This window comes from Stegodyphus dumicola, chromosome 12 (assembly GCF_044657685.1).
Source record: "Stegodyphus dumicola isolate Sdum_Otavi_A_Nest chromosome 12, ASM4465768v1".
In the NCBI taxonomy this organism is placed as follows: Eukaryota; Metazoa; Arthropoda; class Arachnida; order Araneae; family Eresidae; genus Stegodyphus; species Stegodyphus dumicola.
Genome location: NC_140779.1, coordinates 46,152,342 through 46,174,590, shown reverse-complemented (window position 1 = coordinate 46,174,590; position 22,249 = coordinate 46,152,342). Strand labels below are relative to the sequence as shown.

General features: G+C 31.7%; 1 protein-coding gene across 2 annotated transcripts in view; it reads left to right on the top strand.

Moving 5' to 3' along the window:
* Positions 1 to 22,249, top strand: part of qless (decaprenyl diphosphate synthase subunit 1 qless) — an 83,097-nt gene that overhangs the window by 53,643 nt on the left and 7,205 nt on the right. For both annotated transcript variants that reach the window (XM_035361362.2, XM_035361363.2), the window contains 4 exons: positions 3,181 to 3,270; positions 5,895 to 6,026; positions 17,763 to 17,843; positions 20,621 to 20,734. In XM_035361362.2, the coding sequence (XP_035217253.1) occupies positions 3,181 to 3,270; positions 5,895 to 6,026; positions 17,763 to 17,843; positions 20,621 to 20,734 (417 nt within the window). The remainder of the gene's footprint in view (positions 1 to 3,180; positions 3,271 to 5,894; positions 6,027 to 17,762; positions 17,844 to 20,620; positions 20,735 to 22,249) is intronic.

Below are 22,249 nucleotides of genomic sequence, written 5' to 3'. Positions count from 1 at the left end.
AAACCAAACCAAACATATAGCACGTTCCGTCTTACAACATAGGACATGTTCGTGTAATTGGACCAGCCGGTTATAATGACGAAAATGATCGCTTTCTGATGTAGTGTGATTAACCAGAATCGACTGTATATAGCTTTATAATTTATATAAATTTCAAAACATATTTGTATGCAGTTTTGCTTGCCAGTAGGATCTCTGCAATAGTCCAAGTAACCATTTTTTTATAATTTTTTAATGTGAGCAAAGGAAAGCCATAGCAACAAATGAAGCAAGTTTATGGATTTGGCAAATGCTAGCAATAGAGGGACAGAATGTCCTAGAACTTTTTTGTGAATTAGTCATTTTCTATTCCAAATGCATACGAAAAATACCATTTTTATTAACAAAAACTTTACTTATCTATAAGTCTGAAACTGTGTATAGTATAGATTTGATGTTAGTAAATATTCAACAAGGAAATTAGTTATTAACAATAGTTATTAACTTAGCATTAACAATTTTAGAGAAATTTTTTGAAGTTAATCCTATTATTGTATACCTGAAGGTTGAAAATGTGTGCAATGTTGAGTGCTTTTTAATACATATTGAAATTATATTTGTGAAACCTTGTGGTTCAATAAAGAGTTGTATTAATATTTAAATCATAATTCTGTATTAATAATGTTAATAAAGTAAAGCATAAAAATTTCACATTCTAGTGAACTTGCATAGAAAGTTCGTTCTAGTGAATGTTCTAGTGAAGAAACATTCTAGTGAACTCGCATAGAAAAATGGGTATAAAAATTATCATTTTTAAAATGGTGAATAAAATTGAGGTTGACAAAGATTAAAGAGCCAAACATAGTTTATGAACTTCATTGTTCGTATGTTCTTTGTTCATATATTTATGAACCTTTTTCTTTGTTTCTTCTTTGTATTGAACATTTTATGAACTTCTTTGTTATAAGAGAATGAAAATAGTGGGTGTGCTTAAATAAATTTATTTTAAATAAAAAAAGGCTTGGGTAAAAATATTAATTACAAGTGAACCCTCTTTTGAGCAATCAACTCCCATAAACAACTGCCTCTAAAAGTTGCCTCTAAAAGTATTTTGAGAATATACTTAAAGATCCTTATTGAATATTGTCTCTTTAATATGACCTTCTCCATAAAAGACCAAAATTATCTGGCACCATGGGTGGTTGCTTTTAGAAAAGGGGTACTATAAGTTCGAAAGAAAAACATTAATTTTTATGCATACAAATTGATTATCGATTACATTGCACAAGTTATTCTTGCAAGATAAAATTGTGAAGATTTGTTGTTTTCAGGATCTTTTTTATGTTGAACAGAAATAAGAGTCAGATGCTTATAAACTGTCTTCCAAAAAGTTCACTTGCCTAAAGCAAATAAATATTTGTATTTCATTGCAACCAGATATTTAATTTTATTTTAATCTTACTCAATAAGTCAAAAAATCTCTTAAATGTGTCAATATTTTGGACAAAGAAATATTACAAAAGGTTTTTGAACTACCAGTTTATTTCTATTTTCTATTAATTTCTTAATGTTGAACTTCTTTTAGGATAGGATATACCACATTTGGTACTCATTGCTGTTTTTCCATTTCATTTCAAAAATTCTTATATGCTTTATTTAATTTCTTTTCATGCCTACTCCCCTGCAATGATGGATGCTTTTCCATGAATTATATATAAAAAAAAAAAAAAAAATCTGAATCCTGTTATAAGCTTTGTAAATGCTTTCAAGGACTAAGATACTAGATGGCAAATGTAAATAATATAAATGCTATTTCAGCATTTATATTTTGCTTTAGTTGTGGAAAGATCAAAAAATAAAATTGGGCATAATAATGAATTATTAGTATGTTATTGAGCCATAATTAACAACAAAACTTGAGATAAAAACTCTCAAGAGATTAGAGTGTAAATTCATTCCAAAAAGCTTGAAGAAATCTCCTTTTAGAGCTGCTGTAATGAATTGTTGGTGAACTCAGTTTCAATTTTAAAATGTTATATAAAACTGAATAAATACAAAATCGAATAACCTGTTTATACATCTCATTAAATGATTTCTAGTAACCGAAGCTTTTTTACTAAAATACGTGCTGGAATATACTGCTTAGGAAATACAGTACTTCTACCTTTCATCTTATTTTAGGTTAGCTTTTTACAGAACCCTGCAGTATTATTTGTATCAAAATGTTAACAATGTTTTTTCCCCCACAGTGAAAAAAACACTCCGTTTCTAGTTTGCTTTAAAAAAGAGAATAGAATTTAACCTTTTTATGTTACACAGAAGGATTATATAGTGATTAGCAGATTCTGAAGCCAAGGGTGTAGTTAAGAATCCCAACATAAGGCTTGGCTTGTATATACCCTTTCTTGTGGGTGCAGTATCACTTGTGTTGCACTCTGGGCAACAGCCTGAGTGATAGAGTAGGCCATTCCCAGCAAATGATTTCATGCAATTGTCTTTTCATTGGGCTTTAAAAAAAAGTTTAACAAAATTTTGCATTTATTATAATTACTGTAAATTTTTATGGTATTAGTAGAAAAATTAAAGAAAAATGGATGTATAATAGAAGTGTGATATGCTGAGATAGTGGTGTTCAAACTTTATGGGCAATGCGACCCATCAATTCCCTTAGTTAAATACCATCAATTCAGATTTTTTTGGCCTTTTTATCCACCGTGCAACCCCTCTTTAATTTTTTTTTTTTTTTTTTTTTTTTTTTTTTTTTTACTCCAAATGGGGTTGTTATCCATATTTTGAATACTGCTGCACTAAAACAGGATAATGAAAATTCTTATTTTGTTAAGAATTAACTGCAAAAATGCAAGTAGCTAAGTATATTTAATATAAACACATGAAAATCATAACCAACTGAAAACTGATGTATCAATCATTATATGATTAGCGAGTTGTAGTGACTAGTGAATGCTAGAGTATATATATATTTAAAATTTAAAAACTCCCATATATATGCACTCAAAATCATTTTTAACAGAATGTGCCTGCTTTGTGTTTTTAATTTTCTGATAATATTTGAAACAAAATAATGCTTTCATTTTGCTTTCTTTATAAAAGATAAACATACTGCTTTTGCTCTAATCTATTTGAACTGTTTTTTTTATAATGTTACTTCATTAAATATGTTGATTGTATTTAAAATTTTAGGCTATATTAGCTGGTGACTTCATATTAGCCCAGGCTGCACGAATCCTTGCGCAGTTAAATAATGAAGAGGTAGTTCATCTTTTAGCGCAGGTATGAAATTTTTCAAGAAAATTTCAATTATAAAATCTTTTATCATTTCAGTGAGCTTGACTATAATGTGTCTTTCATTCCCAATATTCTTAATGTAACATGATTGAAATAAGAAGCATAAAATTATTCTAGAAAGATCCCTAATGCATATTATACAGAAAAAGTGTTCTATTCCTGAATTTGGAAAAGTAAGAAATTTATTATAATATAAAAAAATAAGTAGTAGGATTTCATATGTTAGAGAAAACTTAGAATCTATAATTATAAAATTTTATATTGAAAATATTTTTGTAACCGACTTAAATGAAGTAAATTTTTATCTTTTAATATTAAGCATATGTTTTTCAATCCAGAGTGTAAGAAGGACTAGCCTTTTTGTCCCAGCTATATCCTTTCATAACAGTTTTTCAAATTGATGGTCATTTGTGCGAGTTTTCAGCTGTATGCATAAGCATTATATAATTTGTTGCAAGTGTCAATCTGTTCTGTATGTGCCATTGATGCTATTACAGAATATCTTAGCATTAAATATGTGAGCACACCTCTCAGTGAATATTGCTAAATCAAATAATGAATGAAACAGTTTATAAGGTAACATAGCAGCCAATTCTTCCAGTGTTTTATTGCATCTTTCAGTAGATCACTGAATCTTCCAATGTTTAAATGTTAATCTTTACTAAGGAAAATGTTTCCGAGCAATAAGCGAAATTTATTGAATTCATGAAATATAAATTGTGCAAATTTCATTTCTCCACCCCACCACATCCCTAGTGAATTTTAGCAAAATTTTTCATGTTAATTTTTTTATCAGACTTCTTTATCTGCTGTAGACATTTGTTGAACTTTTCATGAAGATTCACCTAGTGTTTATTCAGTTAATATTTACATTTAATTTTGTTTCACATCAATAAACAGTACATTATTAAATTTTTAAATAAAAACTTTTTTTTTTTACTTGAGTTTTTTTAAAGTGCAAGAAAATTACAAAATGAAATAAGGCAGAGAAGATAAAATTTAGAATATCTAATTCAATATAGATCTATTTTACATCCGTAACACATTATTCAGTAACCTGAAATACACATTATAAATTGAATTTATTTAAGTCAGCTTGTGTTTCTTTTGAGATAATGTAGCTACCCAGTGTAAAAACTTCCAGAAACTATTGATTTTTGTGCGATAACCTTGTTTTTAATGTTTCAAAGTTGGCAAATATGATAAATGTATTGTGCAATCATAACTATTTGGTTAAATTTGCTGTTAGTGAAGGTAACAGGCATCAAACTGAGGACTTGCAAAACTACCAAATAAAGAAGTTACTCGAAGTCTTACAAAATTAATATAATAATTATAATTTTTAGAAGTCAGTTTGAAAATCAAGCAATAAAGTATTTCATATGCATACCTTAGATCCCCAAAAATATGCATTCGAAGTATTCTTTTGGGGATTTTCTAATGACAATAAAATTATATTAAAATATTTACTAATCTACTAAATAAAAATGAAACTACATTTACAAGAGTTGAGATTAAATTTGAATCAATGTGGTTTTATCCATAAGTATTTTATAGGACATATTTTAGTTAACAGGAATAGTAAAAAGATCATGATCATGTTTTTGCCATCCTTGCTCCATTATGTTATTTGTTATATTGCCTGTCTAGCAATAGAAGTTACTGAGATAATGTATCATAAAATTATCAAAGCAACAGACTTGTGTTTGGCATAGATTTAGTCAAGGATTTTTTGCCAACAGATGGCACTAACTTCTTGTTCACTTTACTACCGTAGGGTATAAATATGACCATTGTGTCTCCTCCTTTCCAGTTTTGCAAATTTCTTTGCTCCTGATGAAAAGGGACTTATACTTGTTTGTCATTGAAATTAACCGAGTTCTTGACTAAATCCATGTCAAACACAAGGTTGTTGCTTTGTTGATTTTTTGTTTTACTTTGGCATGTTTTTCTTTTATTTCAAATGTTTACAGACAGTTTTAGCAAAGAAAATAAAATACTATAAACTCTCTAAAAAGACCACCGGTGGGTCCAGATGATTTTTATCATCCATGGAAGATGTTCATCTTAGAGAAGTATGGAACATCTTAAGGATGCTGCATACCAATATTTATTTATGTTCTCAGAAATGCTGGTCACTTTTAGGGATGTTTGTCTACAAGAAATAAATTAGAATAATGATGTGGAAAGCCAACTAAAAAAAAAAAAACTCTCACGGAGTCTACTGCATCTGATTTGTATGTAGCAGGAACGCTTTATTAAGAAAATATGATTAATACTTTGAAAATATTCTAAAACTCTGAGATTTCCTTTTTCATTTTGTGTGTATCCAAATTGGAACATGATTAATAGATATTAAAGTATGGTCATCTGAGTTTTAGTTAAATCATTTTGATCTTCCTTTATATTATTTCAAAATAGCTAAAAGCTGCATTCCTTGTTTAAACTTTTTCATTTACTGAATGTTCATTAATAGTTTAATTTTTTTTTTTTTTTCCTTTATAAGATTCGTTAAAAAAAATGCTGAATTACAGTTTTCTCTTTTTTGATATTTAATGAAATAACCAACCTGCTACTATTTACTTTAATGTTTGATTATTGTATCTTAGGTTCTTTTAGATCTTGTGCAAGGTGAATTTATGCAAATGAGCTCTACAGAAGATGAATCAGAAAGATTTTCTAATTACCTCCAAAAAACTTTTAAAAAGACTGCCAGTCTAACAGCATACACGTGTAAAGCAGTAAGTATATATTTATACTTATTTCATTTATTTCTTTGGTCTAAACTTTATATTAACCAACAAGTTTTAAGTCAACATTTAAAGTTTTTCCTATTTTTCACATTTTAGTGTAAATACATGTGTGTATATATATGCTGGAATTGTCATATTAAAAGCTAAGTTTATTTAGTACTTATACCACACACATTTAAAAAAAATATGCCAGCTCATTGCAGAAGCAGAAAACAATTGCAGCTAACAGAAAGTTATGTTCTAAATAATGTTTAATGTATATGTGAATTTTTCTTGGAAGTAAAGATGAAAAGTTTTGTATTATGTATAATGTATCTCTCTCTCTCTCTCTCTCTCTACCTAGTAAAATTCAGCTAAAATTTCAATTAAAAAGACACAGTAATTTTTTATATTACAAGCTTGTAAAGGTTTTCTTAATAATGAAGGCAGTGAGGAAAAAAATGAAATACGTTTTGCAGCTGCAAATTAAAGCAATTTTTATTGTGGCATAAAACCAGCAAAAACGTCAAGGAGAAAAACTGATCTTAAGATCTTGAAAGTCTGTTTTCTAGAAACTTCCAAAATATTTCTAAACTTGCAAGAAATTACCAAATGCTGCCAGTAATGACCAGATAGGTTTTAATAGCCTGTATCACTATTCTTGTTAAGCTGTTCTTACTAAGTCAATATTAAATTACTCGGAATTATTAGTATTTTAAAGTAACAAACGTAAGTGCAATTAAACTTTGCCAAATTAAGAATTGCAACAAAACAAGACACAAAAAATACGAAAACCAATGTGAAACAAAATACAAAAACAGAAATACTTTATAAATTATAACAATATTTGGTGAGAAATTTAGTATGTCTCTCTTAAAAGCAAAAAATTTTGAAAAAGGAAGATTTCATTGCTTGTCTTTTGAAATGCATTGTATTTATTTTTATTATTATTTGAAATTAATTCAAAACAAAGGCTAAATTTTACAAGTACTAAAATTGGAATAAAATTCTAGAATCTACATCTCTTACATGTATTTCTCTTAGTAGTTGCATAAAATCAAAAACTTGCAAAGCAAAAGAGAATTAAATCTCAAATGATAAAATGAATACTGTTTTTATATTTTACAGTGCTTAGTAAGAAATTCAAATATAAATGTGTGTGTTTGTGTTTTATATAATAATTGGTTCAAGTATACAGTTGATTTGCATTTTTCTAATTGAATTAAAAAAATTTATTATCCATATTTATTCATTTTTATTTCATATTATGTTAAAAATTTCAAATAATATTATGCTTAATAAATATATAATAAATAAATAAAGTATAATTAAATCCAAGAAGTTGGAATCTGTAAGTAACTAGTTAACATAACTATTACTGCAAAATACTATGATCCATCTGCAAGGTAACTGCCTCTACAAAAGATCAAAATTGTCATCTAAGTAGGATTTTGATCATCTGCAGAAGTTTTCATTTTTAATTTATTATTTTTGCCAGTATTTACTAATGTTCTTAGCTTTATTAGTTGTTTCAGAAATTTTCCCTCATAAGAAATTTTCATCATCATAAAGATGATCAGCATAAGAGGATTCATTATCTATACAGGGTGATTCTAAGTTATTCTTACAAATTAAGAAGGGTGATATACTCATCCAGGTGAGCAATAATTACTATAGAATATAAGGTCACATTCCACTGTGCGAGGCAGGAAAGAGGAAAATTAGAATTCCAACCTGAACTTACAACAGTGTTGGGAGAGCGAATGAACTAGACCAAAAGTTACACAATCAGTTTAGTGAAAAACTCACAGAGTGCACAAAACGGATAAAGCTGAAAACTTGATGTTCTAGTGTTAATTCTACCTCAGACTTTGATGGAAAAATTCAAATGCACATCTTTGGTTGCCAAGATCTCAGCTTTGCAAACGACTGCAACAAGTTAATTATCTAATCAAGGGCTGAATATTATCAACTAACTCCACCGTCCGCTGTATACCGAGATTAGCATGAAAAGTTCATACTGTGTTCTGGCTGTCAGAACTTCATGTCCGATTGAAGGCCACTTCAAATAGAATGAGTGCAGCACAGTCCAGGAGGACAGGATAGAAGATGGGGAAGGGCGGGGAAACTGCTACCTTGATACTTATCAAGGTAGCAGTTTTTTCTCCCTAATAGATAACTTCCCCCTAATAATTTTGATAACTAACTTGTTGCAATCGTTTGCAAGTTGAGACCTTGCCAACCAAAGATGTGGATCTGAGTGTTTGCCATCAAAGTCTGAGCTCGAATTAACACTTAAACGCCAAGTATTCGGTTTTATCCATTTTGTACACTCTCTATGAGTTTTTCACTAAACTGATTGTGCAACTTATGGTCTCGTTCATTCACTCTCCCAACAATGTTATGAGTTTGGGTTGGAATTCTAATATTCCTCTTTTTCTGCTTCTCAGAGTGGAATGCGACCCTATGCTCTATGGTAATTATTGCTCTTCTGGATGAGTACTGTCACCCTCTTAATTTGTAAACACAATTTAGAATCATCCTGTATATGTAGAGAGAAGAGGAAAAGAACAGACATCATATTGTGTGTATGTACTACTGATGTATAGAGAAAACATACATTTAATGAAATACCAGATTTTGATTTTATTAACAAAATGAGCAATTTTAGAAATATAATCCGAGAGTGACTTAGTTTTCCTTACTTCAGTTTTTCAATTATGCTTTCTTCATAATTCTCTCTCTCTGTCTGTTGTCTGTGAAGAGGCTGACTGCATGGGTGTTATGGCAGTTTTTCCCATCCATATATGACATCCAGTGGTGGCTCGTAATAAGCACTGTGGAACTGAAGCACCCCCTATTTCCACTTATTATTATTCTTAATATTTAATATAGTGTGTCCTTTAGTTTTTAATTCTTTCTTTATACTTTTACAATAAATAATCCTTAAGCTTAATGTCAGTAGCCATCCCCCACTTTGTGAAAAAGGTACGAAAGTCTTTGATTGGAACTGCGTGCTTCACAGTTTCAGCAATGTGGTGTTTGGCTGTTCTGCGCATGCGCTGTAACGTCAGGACACCCGTGTCGGGTGAAAGAAAGACAGTTTGTCTTTTAAATTATTTATTTGACAAACTAAAATAGATTTCTTGATTAAAACATAAAAATAAACTGATCATTACAGCCCTAAATCATACAATATCCGCTAACGCAGATTGGACGCAAAAAAGGCGTCTTTTTTACTGTAGTTACAGCATAAAAAAAACTATTGTTCTACAGAAACCACTGGCGTGGTTTAGAACGTAAAGTCACCTCAAAATCACATGAAGAACTCTTACACAAAGATTTCACTCGTTTTGTTATCTGCGAAGAGAAACATAATTAGTTCCTTGTGTCTGGAAACTCCCAGGGGGTTTTATCTGCAGTCCTGCTTTTTGCAGGTATGGTCCATTTCGTCCGCGAACAAAACAGGAAGTTATAATTCAGCACCTGTGCCCACGGGGGGGGGGAGGTGCTAGTAGCTGTAACGTCACAACCCCTTTTCTCCCCAGGGGGGTGGGGTTTTCAGAACTCCAATTCCCGGTAGCTACCACAGCAAGTTTTCAAAGTAAACTAATTAGCAGTTATTAGCACTAATACATTTTACAACAACACTGGGCTAAGTACCAAGGATAATATATAACAAGAACTATATTGAGGCCAGTAAAAAAAAAAACATATAATCAACATAATACTGAGAAATAAACTTAATTATACACATACAAATAAAGAACGTATAATTTTCTGAAAAATGTAATATACAACGTACAATATACATTCCAACTTTAACATTAATTATGTTTTTAGCCAGGCTGAAAAGGGAAACCTTGCAGATTTTTAATTTTCCGTTTGTGATAAACGCTCAATGGTAACCCAACACCTGGATGAGAACTACTACATTTGACCTCAAAATAAACATGTACATTTAATTTGACTTTAAAATCAGAAAAAACTACCTCATTACAAGTTGGATTTACATCATTCATGAAGTAGCTATATTTAATCGCCTTTGACCCTTCAGTACCCGGCACCAGTATAGATAAATGATGAATTGGGGACTCTTCTACTTTCCTTGGTAAATTTACACTACTCGGTGTCTTGGGCAATTCTCCCACGAAATTTTTAGGCATTTGCAAACCTTCCAAGTCTGGTTGGTACAAAACGTCATTTAGCTTATCTACAGTTTCTTGTTCGTGCCAAATCGAAAAGGAACTTCTTAACTCGTTCACATTTCCCAAAGGGTTACTGTGATCATTTAACGCGACTAAGTCAAAAGATGGTTTTACAACGTCACTTTTCTTTTGTAGATCAGATAACCGCGTCTTGTCTATAGTAAGTAGTGTCAGGTCAGTTGACTCGGAGCTCGAGTCTCCACCACGTTTACGTGAAAGGAAAATTTATCATATTGATCTACTGCTAATTTTTCAGCAGTTCTGTTTCCTAACAAATAATGGCCAGTGTCCATTTCATTTCAAATGACCGCAGCTTTTGTTGTTACTTGACCAAAAGTTCTTTCTATTGTATCGTTTGCTAAGGGTAAACAAATTGGGGCCTTTTCAAACGGGAGTTTCACCCAAACAGTCTCGCCCATCAGCATCGAAGGAGTGAGATAGTTCTTGAAAATTACATCAATGCATGACCTGGTATCTCTCAAAACAGGAAGATCAAAACCGTTTACTTTAGCCATCATTAGATACGGGGCTAAACAATCTTCTTCAATCTCCTGGACTCTATTTACAATAAACGGAGTTTTGAGATCCTTTTTAACTTCCAGACATTGAGGCCTTAAGTATTCGGTTGAACTACACGAATAACACTTAATTGGTATTCTCATATCAAATTGACGCTCATTCTGATTCCAGAGATGTTCCCATCTGTCAGAGGGATATCTATCTTCCCCTCCAGACTGGTGATACTTTTGCGGATCCCTTGAATTTAAATGATTTTTATTTCCCAGTTGTGACTCAGAACTATGAATAGGAGATATCTTCTTCTGGGTTTCATGTACATTTTCATACTCTTCTAGCATTTCTGCTAATTTATCTGGAGTCGTTATCTTCGACCATTCGTCAATAAAATGCTGCCGCACTTCGACATTTACACGGCGCTTCATTTGGTCCGTTATCATGAGAGCCTTTAAAAGTTCAAAATCGGTAACTTCCAAACTTGCAATCCATTCTTCAAAATAATTCCTTAATTCAAAGGCAAAATCTCTCCAAGTGGTTTGGGGGTGTTTCTGTGATTGCACGAATTTGATGCGAAATTTTTCTAAGTTTGAACCTTTTAAGCAGTATCCCTTTTATATAAGCGTAATCCTAACATAAGCCTGCTGTTCTGGTTCTCGCATAATCAGCTGAACTATGTCAGTTGGCAAAATTGTCAATAAAACCGAAACCCATTCTGATTGGTGAAGATTCGCACGCTTTGCTTGGCGCTCAAACATGACTAGATACAAACTGATATCGTACTCTTCAGGATCAAATTTTGGCATCATTTTTTTTAGGTCGTATTGGCTTTTTTTTAGTCCATTTTCTTCATTCCCACCATTTCCAGAATCATTTCCGTTAGCGGCTAGTAAACATAACTTGGATAATTCAAATTCTATTTCTTCTCTTCTAATTTTATCCTGCCTTTCTTCTTCTCTCCTAATTCTTTCCTGCTCCTTTTTTTCTTCTCTCCTAATTCTTTCTTGCCTTTCTTCTTCTTCTCTCTCCTAATTCTTTCTTGCCTCTCTTCTTCTTCCTTCCTAATTCTCTCCTGCTCCTTTTTTTCTCTCTCAAGCCTCGTTGAAGTGATATTTTCTAACAGGCCTTTCACTAGTTCCTCCTCATAGGATTCATTTCCCATAATCAGCTGTCTTAAATCCAATATCCTAAGTTCAGGGCTAACTTTTTCCCCTAACTCTTCAGCCAAAGATTTAAGATCCTCTTTCCTAACTTTTGCTAAGAATGCCGTGATATAACCAAAATTATGATCCTAACAATTTTAGCTCCCTCACACTACAGATACATACAATTGATTTAAACAGATATCATTTTCACAAGAGAGAGTAAAAATTAAACTTTTATAATTTTTTTCACAACCTATTTTACAGATGTTAGACAAAAACAAGACAGTTTACACTATAATATGCACATTATGCATTCAAAAATAAAAACAAAAATTGTCTACTTGAGGATGTATGAAACAACAAATAATATTATCCTCTGAAAAGCTTTAAATTCAGTGGCATAAAACACACTTGCTTATGATAATACAATATACTTTCCTCAAAATTTGGGATATGTTAAAATATGCATTCAGAAATACAGTAAATTACACAATACCTATCCATATGCTAGTAATTAACATTAATATGACAACAGTTAAAAGGAAAAATACTGGGGGTTTTATCATTCCCCTTTTACTCCTTCAATAGAAAAAAAAATTTCTCAGTTCTTACACAAATAAAAATTTGACACACCTTAACTGAAATTCTAATATTTATAACATTCAAAACGTCTTAGAAATGATATGTCAGAATGCTACCTAACATTAAAACCTTCAAGTTACAGTAATTCTACTCCTTTACACAATCCAATATATAAGTTTAATTTAAGCACAATACATTAACATTTCAGATATTAAAAAACATCTATTAACACAGGTTTAAATTCTAAATTTTATACTTTCTTATTGTAACCTAAAACCCAAAAAGCGCATTTCTTTAAGCTTTACAGGAACAAGTTGACTTAAAACAGTTATGTGAACTTACGTACTGATTTACAGAATTAAATTAAATTACTTTACTGCCTCAATATAAAAATCCAAGGTACTTACCCGTCTGGATTGGAGAGTTGAAATGGTGGCAATGCAAAACCAGATGCCGTCACAACTTCGCTTTCTCACAATTTAAGATTTTATGGACACTAATGATCCAGGCACCTATATCACACACACCCAAGATCTGATGATCTAAATTTTCTTGATTACAAGGGTGATGACCCACATATCACTTTTTCAATACTCTACACATCACAATGATCTGATGATCTTCGGACAATGATTGTCCCACACGCTCACTGCAGTAAATTTTCTCGAACACAAAAGATGATCGCACAAGTAAGCACCTTTATCACCGCGCTTAAAGATGAGCTTATTTCAGGAGACTGTCGTTCCTCTTTTTCTGGACTGATGTCCGTAACTTCTTCGTGGATTCTATTCCCCACTTAGAGCTGTAAATCACTTTTCGTAAATTCGTGCTGCACTTCAGAGCCTGGCGGTCTGTACTATCTGCAAACACTGATGATGTTCGGACAATGGCTGTCCTACAAACTCGGGATGAATTTCAGACTCGGACGGTCTGCAATCTCTGCATGGATTTTCTTATCTCACTGCTGCCACCATTTATTATAGCTGTAATGTCAGGACACCTGTGTTGGGTGAAAGAAAGACAGGTTGTCTTTTAAATTATTTATTTGACAAACTAAAATAGATTTCTTGATTAAAACATAAAAATAAACTGATCATTACAGCCCTAAATCATACAATATCCGCTAACACAGATTGGATGCAAAAAAGCGTCCTTTTTACTGTAGTTACAACATAAAAAAACTGTTGTTCTACTGAAACCACTGGCGTGGTTTAGAACGTAAAGTCACCTCAAAATCACATGAAGAACTCTTACACAAAGATTTCACTCGTTTTGTTATCTGCGAAGAGAAACATAGTTCCTTGTGTCTGGAAACTCCCAGGGGGTTTTATCTGCAGTCCTGCTTTTTGCAGGTATGGTCCGTTTCGTCTGCGAACAAAACAGGAAGTTATAATTCAGCACCTGTGCCCGCGGGGGGTGCTAGTAGCTGTAACGTCACAGCGCACACAAAAAGCAAGCACGCGAGCCGGGTAGAGAGAAGAGCACTGTCGCTCTTGCAGTGCCGAAATTCTGGCATGTTGCTGAAAACGTGATTTCTTTTTACTCCGCGCGCGTGATATTCCTCCCCAAGGTGGAACTTCATCATACGGATCATAAACAGAGTTCATGAAAATTTACAACTTTTAAAAAATTGCCTTACTGAAATTCAGCCAACATCAAATGCAGATTAAACTATTGCAAAAGCAACAGGAATTTTAAAATATCTAAATGATGATAATTTCAAGTTTTGGTTAGAGATTTTTTTATCAGATACCACATGTTGAAATTATATACAACTAAATGCAATCCAGAGAAATTAGTGTGTTTAAAGTTTTCAAAACTGCTATTTTAGAATTAAGAAACTCAAAGTACTGTTAGAATTTTTCAAAGACACGGATGGCAGAAGCTAAGGAAATATGTGACTTTATACTATGTATTGATATAATGCACAAATATTTTTCCACTAAACACTTAGCAGCTGCTAAATTGTTTAACAAGAAATGCTTAGTTTTAGGAATGAACATTCTACAGAAGAAATAATACTGACCACTGAAGCATATCCAATGATTGGCAAAGAAAAGCTTGAAACTGAACTAAAAGTATTCTATTGTAGGTCTTATCCATAAATACTGCAAATTAATTAAGCTATTGAAATTTATCTTCGAAAATAATCTAGATTATGTTCTTGGTGAAATTACGAAACTGATAAAAATTCTCTTGATAGTTCCCATGACTACATCAGAGGCAGAATGCTGCTTTTCAACATTGAAAAGAATGAAAACTTTTTCTAAGAAGCACTAGGAATTCAGAAAGACTAAATGCGCTTGCATTGCTTTCAATAAAGAAAAATTTCCTCAGTTGTCATCCAGAGATCAAGGAGAAAATTATTGAGCTTTTCGCGCAAATTAAAACAAGGGAAATGGATTTCATTTTTAAATGACTAGACAAAGATTGAACTGTAAAAATATTGGTTAAAGTAATTAAGAAATGTTTAATTTTTTTTTCTTGCAAGAAAAAAATATTTTTCTTGCAATGTTTAATTTCTTTTTTTTTTATACATGTTTGTTTCCTTTTACATAATTTTAAAACAAAGGTTAAATTTTTTTGGAACAGCACCCCCACTAATTTTAGCCACTAGCCGCCACTGCTGACATCAATATGAAAGTCCTCTAATGTGGCATCCTTTCTTCTTTTCAAATAATTCATCTTTCATGTTGTTTGCTATCAATGACTAAATTAACAAACTTTTTGAATCTAGATTGAACATTTGTGGTTTTATTATTCTGATCTCTGTACAGGATATAAAAGAAATCGGATTGGACCTACCATCCTCTTTGTGGGCATTTTCATTCAGTCCTTTATTAATATAATTGGTAGTCTACAGGCAGTGGCATAGCTAGAAATTTTGGTTCTTAGGCACAAATTCAGATATATATTTATATATTACTTAGGCATATTAATATAGATAATTATGAATTAAAAATCCATTTTAATCAAATAATTGAGTTTTATTTAATATTTTTAAACAATTCAGGACTATTTTACTAATAAACAAAATTTATTAATAACAAAATCATACAGAAACAATCTTAATAAGTGTAACTAATTAAAAAAGAAGAAAAAAATACTAATCAAATTGCATTAACACTAATAAAAGGATTTAATAAACACAGAGAGGTTGTTTGCCTGCTTTTGTTGAAGCAAAAATATCTAGTATATTTTTTCAGTTCCATTTTACTTGTCTCTTCATGTTTGATAGCAAGAAGCAAAAGATAGTTTAATCATATTTCTTCTGCAGTCTTTAATGATTTTTAACTTTGAAGACAATCTCTATTTTAGCAACTGTTACAGTAATCATTAATTTTTAAACTTAGATAACTTAAAATTATTTAGAGACGTAGCTTAAAGGAACTGATGAGATTCTTCAAATATCTGATGATGTTAAATTGGAGATCAGTTTTGTCCATATAATATCTTGTATAGAATATTGACTAAATCAAATCATGTATGAATGGTTCTAATACATGTATGAATGGTTCCAGTTGCCAGAATCACATAAGCAGGGTGTGTTTTAAGTTAAGTGATGGAATGTAAATGTACTTGCCTGGGCTGTTAGATTTAATATGGGTCAAGTGTATCAAAATATAATTTAAACAAGATTTTTACCTTATTAACAGAAATGGGCATTAACCTGAATGGGCTATTAGTCTTGGAACTTGCTTGTGTGAAAATATGACTAGGATCAAAGGCATAAATTTTTCTGCTCCCAAATAGTTAAGGGTTAAATTTGTTCAGGTATTTTGTGAACACTCTGTATCTTTGCTTAAATTGAAAATCTTACAAATGTGTTACAAAAGTCATATCTGTACAGCAAAGTTTGATAATGTGCCACATTCAGGACTTTAGCAATTGCTGGATTATTGGACTAAAACTGTATATTATACAAGGTGTCCGAATCAAATGTACCTAGTTTGAACAGTAGATTAAAAACAAAGTTTTAGCGCTACGAGGGCGATATTGGCCACATGTGGAAGCTCAAATCGCAGTGTTTTGCAACAATATTTTTTTTTTCTCATGTCTGATACACCTGTGCTTTTGCTGAGCCAACAAACAGAAAAATGGCATCACTGCAAGAGAAGGCACAAATTGTTGTCTTGTATGCAGAACACAAATCTGTAGTAAAAGTGCAAAGCATGTTTCAAACAATTTATAATAGAAATCCGCTCCAGGCTAAGAGCATGAAGAAGTGCCACAAAATGTTTCTTGAAACGAGAAGTGCTTGGAAAAGATCCGGAGGTGATCGGCATTCACATTCTGTGACTCCGACACCCTGTATATTTATTTCTCAGTGTAATGCTTGGATTTTCCAGTTTGCAAAGCTCCTGTTGGAGGTTTATCCTCAAACCTCTCTGTACTGAATCATTTACACAACACATTATCCTGTTGGTGTGGTTTGTTTATGTTTGTCAAGTATTTATAATTTTCAAAATCACAGACTCCGCTAGAATTTTTTTTCCTCTTTTCTATACTTTGGTATCATAAGCAGAAGGAGAAGGTCCAGTGACAAAATTTTCCTTAATTTTTTTCCCCCCCCCCTCAACCTTTCTTGATTGATTAATATGTCCGGCTTGTAGTGAGTTGTTAAAGTCACATGTTGTGATTTTATTACTTTATCAAGATTTCCAGACATTTTAAATAAATCAAGATAAAAATTATATCTATAAGCAAAGGACCTTTTTGGAGATGGCAAAGAGATCTAAAACAATAGCCAAGCCTTATCACATATTACCAAATAAAATGTTAATAGTACCTTATAGCAGAAATGTGCCATATTATTGAACTCTCTCAGTGCTTTCTTCCCACCAGCAGAACTTTTATCTGGAAAATATTAAGCTGTAACAAGTTACTTCTGATATTTTGAATTTGATCTCTTCATTCATTTTGTTGTATGTATATTATATTACAAAGCATATATTTTAGGAAACATTTTTGCATATATTTGTAAATATAGAAAGTGAATCTTCATATGTTGACCACCTCTAAAAATGAGCTGCATTTCTGAACATATAAACAAATATTTATGAAGTGCTGAACATCACCTTTCTAAGACAACCACTTTCATATAAAACTGAAATCATTTTGAAATGTTGGTGGTTGTCTTAAAGACGTTTTCCTAGGTAATATGTATAAAATCTTAAAATAATATTTAAATTATATCTTCATAGAAAAATAGCTGTCATTGAGCTTTGATTTATAATATGGCAGAATGTATTTTTCCCCCACTCTTTCTTTGTGTTAAATTTACTTTCTGTCTTAAGGCTGCTGTCTTAGGTGGTGCTGATAAGACTTTACAAGAAACAGCTTTTCAGTATGGAAGAAATGTTGGCATTGCTTTTCAGGTATTTAATATTTGTGAAATAGTATAGTTTTTATCAATTTTTTAAATATCATGTTTTCAAATTCAGAATTTTTTTAACCTAAATATCTAAGTTGAATGAAGTTTTTAGCTCTTGAATAAATAGCATAAAAAATTATGTTCTACAGCATTCGCAGATAAGAAGGTAATGAAGAGTATTATTTGATCCACTGTACATGGAACAATGAACTAAAAAAATAATCTAGTCGTAAACATTATATAGTCATTATGAGATGCTAGTTATGTGATCAATGTTATTCTTGCAGAGATTGAAATCTAAAAATAAATTTTGCTGTTTGATTTTATTATATGATTTAATTCTGTATTTTTTATATTAATGAAACATCAAACCATTTTATTGCCATTTAGAATACCTTTAAAAGTTATATGATTTTCGTTAGCAAAAAATAATAGAATCCTCACATAACTTTATCATGCCTCACTGACTTATCCTTGGGTGCAAATTGGAATACCTTATTTAGTACGAGGGCAATCCCAAAAAAAAGGTCTCCTATTTTTGGGGGACGTAGAGAAAGTTTTAATACGGTTGTTGGCAACACTGTTGTGAGTGGTGCCTCCGCTACCACATAAACACGCAGGCACTTCACTCGGATGCTCAGTCTGGCTTGGCAGGCATTCGAAATGGAGGTCCCGATAAACGTTAGTGCGAAGTGCGCCCAGTTATTCAATTTTTGAACGCAAAAGCCGTTAAACCGGTTGAAATTCACCGCCTATTGGCAGAAGTGTATGGACAGTCGTGCATGGATGTCAAAATCGTTCGCAAGTGGTGTAGAGAGTTTACAGCCAGTCGTACTGAAATTCATGACGAAGAAAGGAGTGGGAGGCCGTCAATTGCCGACGAGACAATCGCGAAAGTTGAGGGAGTTCCTCAACTTTCGCGATTGTTGAGTTCGTATTCGTTGAGTTTCGCGATTGTTGAGTTCATAAAATGCGTAAAGATCGGAGGATCATCTGGATGCTCCTGAAGCTCCTCAACGCTTCCTGAAGGGCATGGCGGCAAGCTGGTATGACATGGGCATTGTAAAACTGCTACAGCGTCTACAAAAATGCATCGACCAAAATGGCGATTATGTTGGAAAATAAAGCATTCTGCAATCTTTAAAGTGATGTAGCTATTATAGAAAATAAACGGTTCTTTTTATATCTAAAAATCTAGGAGACCTTTTTTTGGGGATTGCCCTCGTAGAATTTCTGTACTATGTTTGGTTGTTTAATCAATATTATTTCTATGAATGATTGCATAAATTTTATTTAACTTTCAAAATTATCTGTTTGAAAATTTTACTTTGCTCTGCATAAATTGCATTTACTTTTGATATTTAATATTGGTGTATGAATATGGATTCGTAATGACTTGAATGTGCCCAGAACTGATGATAGCTTCATGATATTTATTTTTCCAAAAACAATAAAAACACATTGCAGTTCTGAAACTTTTTGTACAAAAGTACTCATACAGAAAGTGAGGCTCACATGGAAATCTCTCAATACTCTAAACTGAAAACTGATGCTATTTGCGGTCTTATAGTTTTCCTTGTCCACCGAGTAATTTCCAGTACCTTCAGTTTCTCGAAACTGCTGGAAGGCTATGCATTTAGTTACATAGGGCCAGACCAGATACAACTACACAGGGGAAAAAAACAAAATGTCACCTAATGTTCACTAAATATGGCAAGAAAAATTAATCACCAAAACCATCAGCAGCTTGGAGCTTTCTCACTGTTAAATGGACTTACCATTGTAACCCTATTGTTTTGGCGATACTTTGCATTCTGAGGCCTTTCATGTTACATTATGCAAGAGGTACTACAATTTACATATAATTTCAGTAAAATTATTTGCAATTCATAGCATGCCCACTTCCCTAGACAACTACATCTGGGGCAGTACAATTCCTGAACAGGAAGCCATACTTACAACTAAGGAAAATCAACACTGAATACTAAAATAATAATTTCGATGAATAACATACAGCTAATAAAATATTAGATAAATAAAATAATGCATGGATTTACAAATTTATATGCACAGAAGACTAAGGTCTTAGTATACGGAAGAGCTTTATACACTATGAAGACTATGCACTATGATACACTAAGGGGCTAACCTGTCATAACGAACGACTTTGCGCTTAGAATTTGATGACTTATGGACCCAAACTGGGATGTCATTCAGCTTGTTTAGGACTATATAAGGAGCATCACAGGGTGACTGTAATTTACGAGAAATTCCTTTTCATTGAATCAATGTCCTGTGACTCTTCTTCATAACTGGTCTTCAACTCTCTGTCACTTAGTTGGCTCACTCTCATGCAAAATTATGCATCACTTTAAACCGTGCCTGGAGATCTTGAATGTACTCCTCAGGTGATGATCTAGAGGGGCGACCAAACGAGAGATTACAAAGAAAACGGAAGAGCTTTATTTATCTTTTATTTAGTTGTTATTTGTAAATTAGTATTACTATTGTTGTTTAAAAAATAAAGGCCAACTTCAAGGATACTCCTTACATATACAGCATTAAATAGAAAAGTAAGTGTGTTAAATAGTGCACTTGCTTTTCCAATTAAATACTGTATATGTAATTTTTATAGTGTACAGTTTTTTGTAGTTTCATTGATATGTCACCTATGTACAGCTGCCAATTTTTGTACTTAGTGTACAGTTTTTTGTAGTTTCATTGATATTTCACCTATGTACAACTGCCAATTTTTGTACTAAAATTTACCTTTCATTACAGTTAATTGACGATTTATTAGATTTCATATCCAGTCAGTCGGAGTTGGGTAAACCAGCAGCTGCAGATTTGAGACTTGGACTAGCAACAGCTCCAGTACTATATGCCAGTCAGAAGGTAATAATCTGGTTTTTAATTTTTATTAGTATTATCATCATTATTGAGGTACAGTAGTAATACTAATTATCAAGATTCTCCATATCTGGAGCTGCAATCATTCAGATAGCTTATTTTTCTTTCTGTTCCATTTAAACTTAAAAGTTATAGTCTGTATGTTAGTTTTATCTGCATATTTTTTTTCATTAATTTAAATAATATGGAAAGATAAATCTGTAGGTATGTATTTTTTTAAGCTGTTAAATTAATTTAGATGAATGTGTGTGATATTTTATTGGTTTACAATGAAAAGTAATTCACCGTAGACCAAAAAGCATATGATACATTTAAAATTGCAATAACAACCTTGTATTTGGCGTACATAAATTAAAACATTCAATCGATTTCGAGGCAGCTAAAGGTCCTTCCTCATCAGAAGAATGAAATTTACGCCAAATACAAGGTTGTTATTGCAATTTTAAGTATCACATTGGCATGTTTCTCTTCTATTCATATGATACATATTCATGTTCATGTAATTCAGTAACATGTCATTACTTATTAATGTAAATTATAATAATTATTTGAAAGCAATTATATTCTTTAATTGGCTATTTCTTATTTACTCTTCTGTCAGTGCTTAGCCTAACAAGTGCTTAATTTCTTTATGCAAAATAAATATTTTGTTTATTTTGTCTATTCTTTCTTTACCCAAGGAACGTTTCCACAGTATTCAGTGTAATTGGAATAAGTACTTTTAATAGCTTTTTGGAATAGTACATCACAATTTTTGAGGGTTATATATGTGTGATTAGTTTTGCATAGTTTATAAATCATTAAGTATTTATTATATCCATTAAGAATAGAATTAATATTATTAACAGACTGAAAAAGATGAATTCAATCTAAATTTGACAAATAAGTATAGAGTTTGGACACTTATAATTTAGGTATGATGAAATATTCAGAATCTATTTTAAAACGTGTTTTATTTTTTTTGTAATAGGTTTCTGCATGGCACCAAAAGTAAATTTTAGTACAAAATCGAATCAGAGGAAGCAATATCAACTCTAATGATGTATACAGCTTTATGAAAAGAATAGTTATTTTATTAAATCCAAACTAAATATGAAAATCAAAGACAAAGATTTACAAATAAGAACACATTCAGTTATTCTGATCTGCACTTGTTCAGTAATTTATTCGCAGTTACAGTTGGCAGAATTCTACCAATGTTGATCTTGAAGTAACTAATGTCACTACATAACTACTTGTGAGGTGAAATAAGCAGGTTATATTTAGTGCACAACTATGACTGGCATCTCATTAACTAAAAGTTATACATTCTTTTTAAACTACACAATCATTGATTAAATAGAATGGGGTGAATAAAATTAATTTCCTTGAAATACAGTGAATACATATGTGATCTAAAGAAAAATAGCAACTCAGTTATATTTATGAGCCTAATGACAATCCCAGTTAGTACAGATAGATGGAGTTTGGTTGTACTTAAAATTCATTTAATGTATTTAG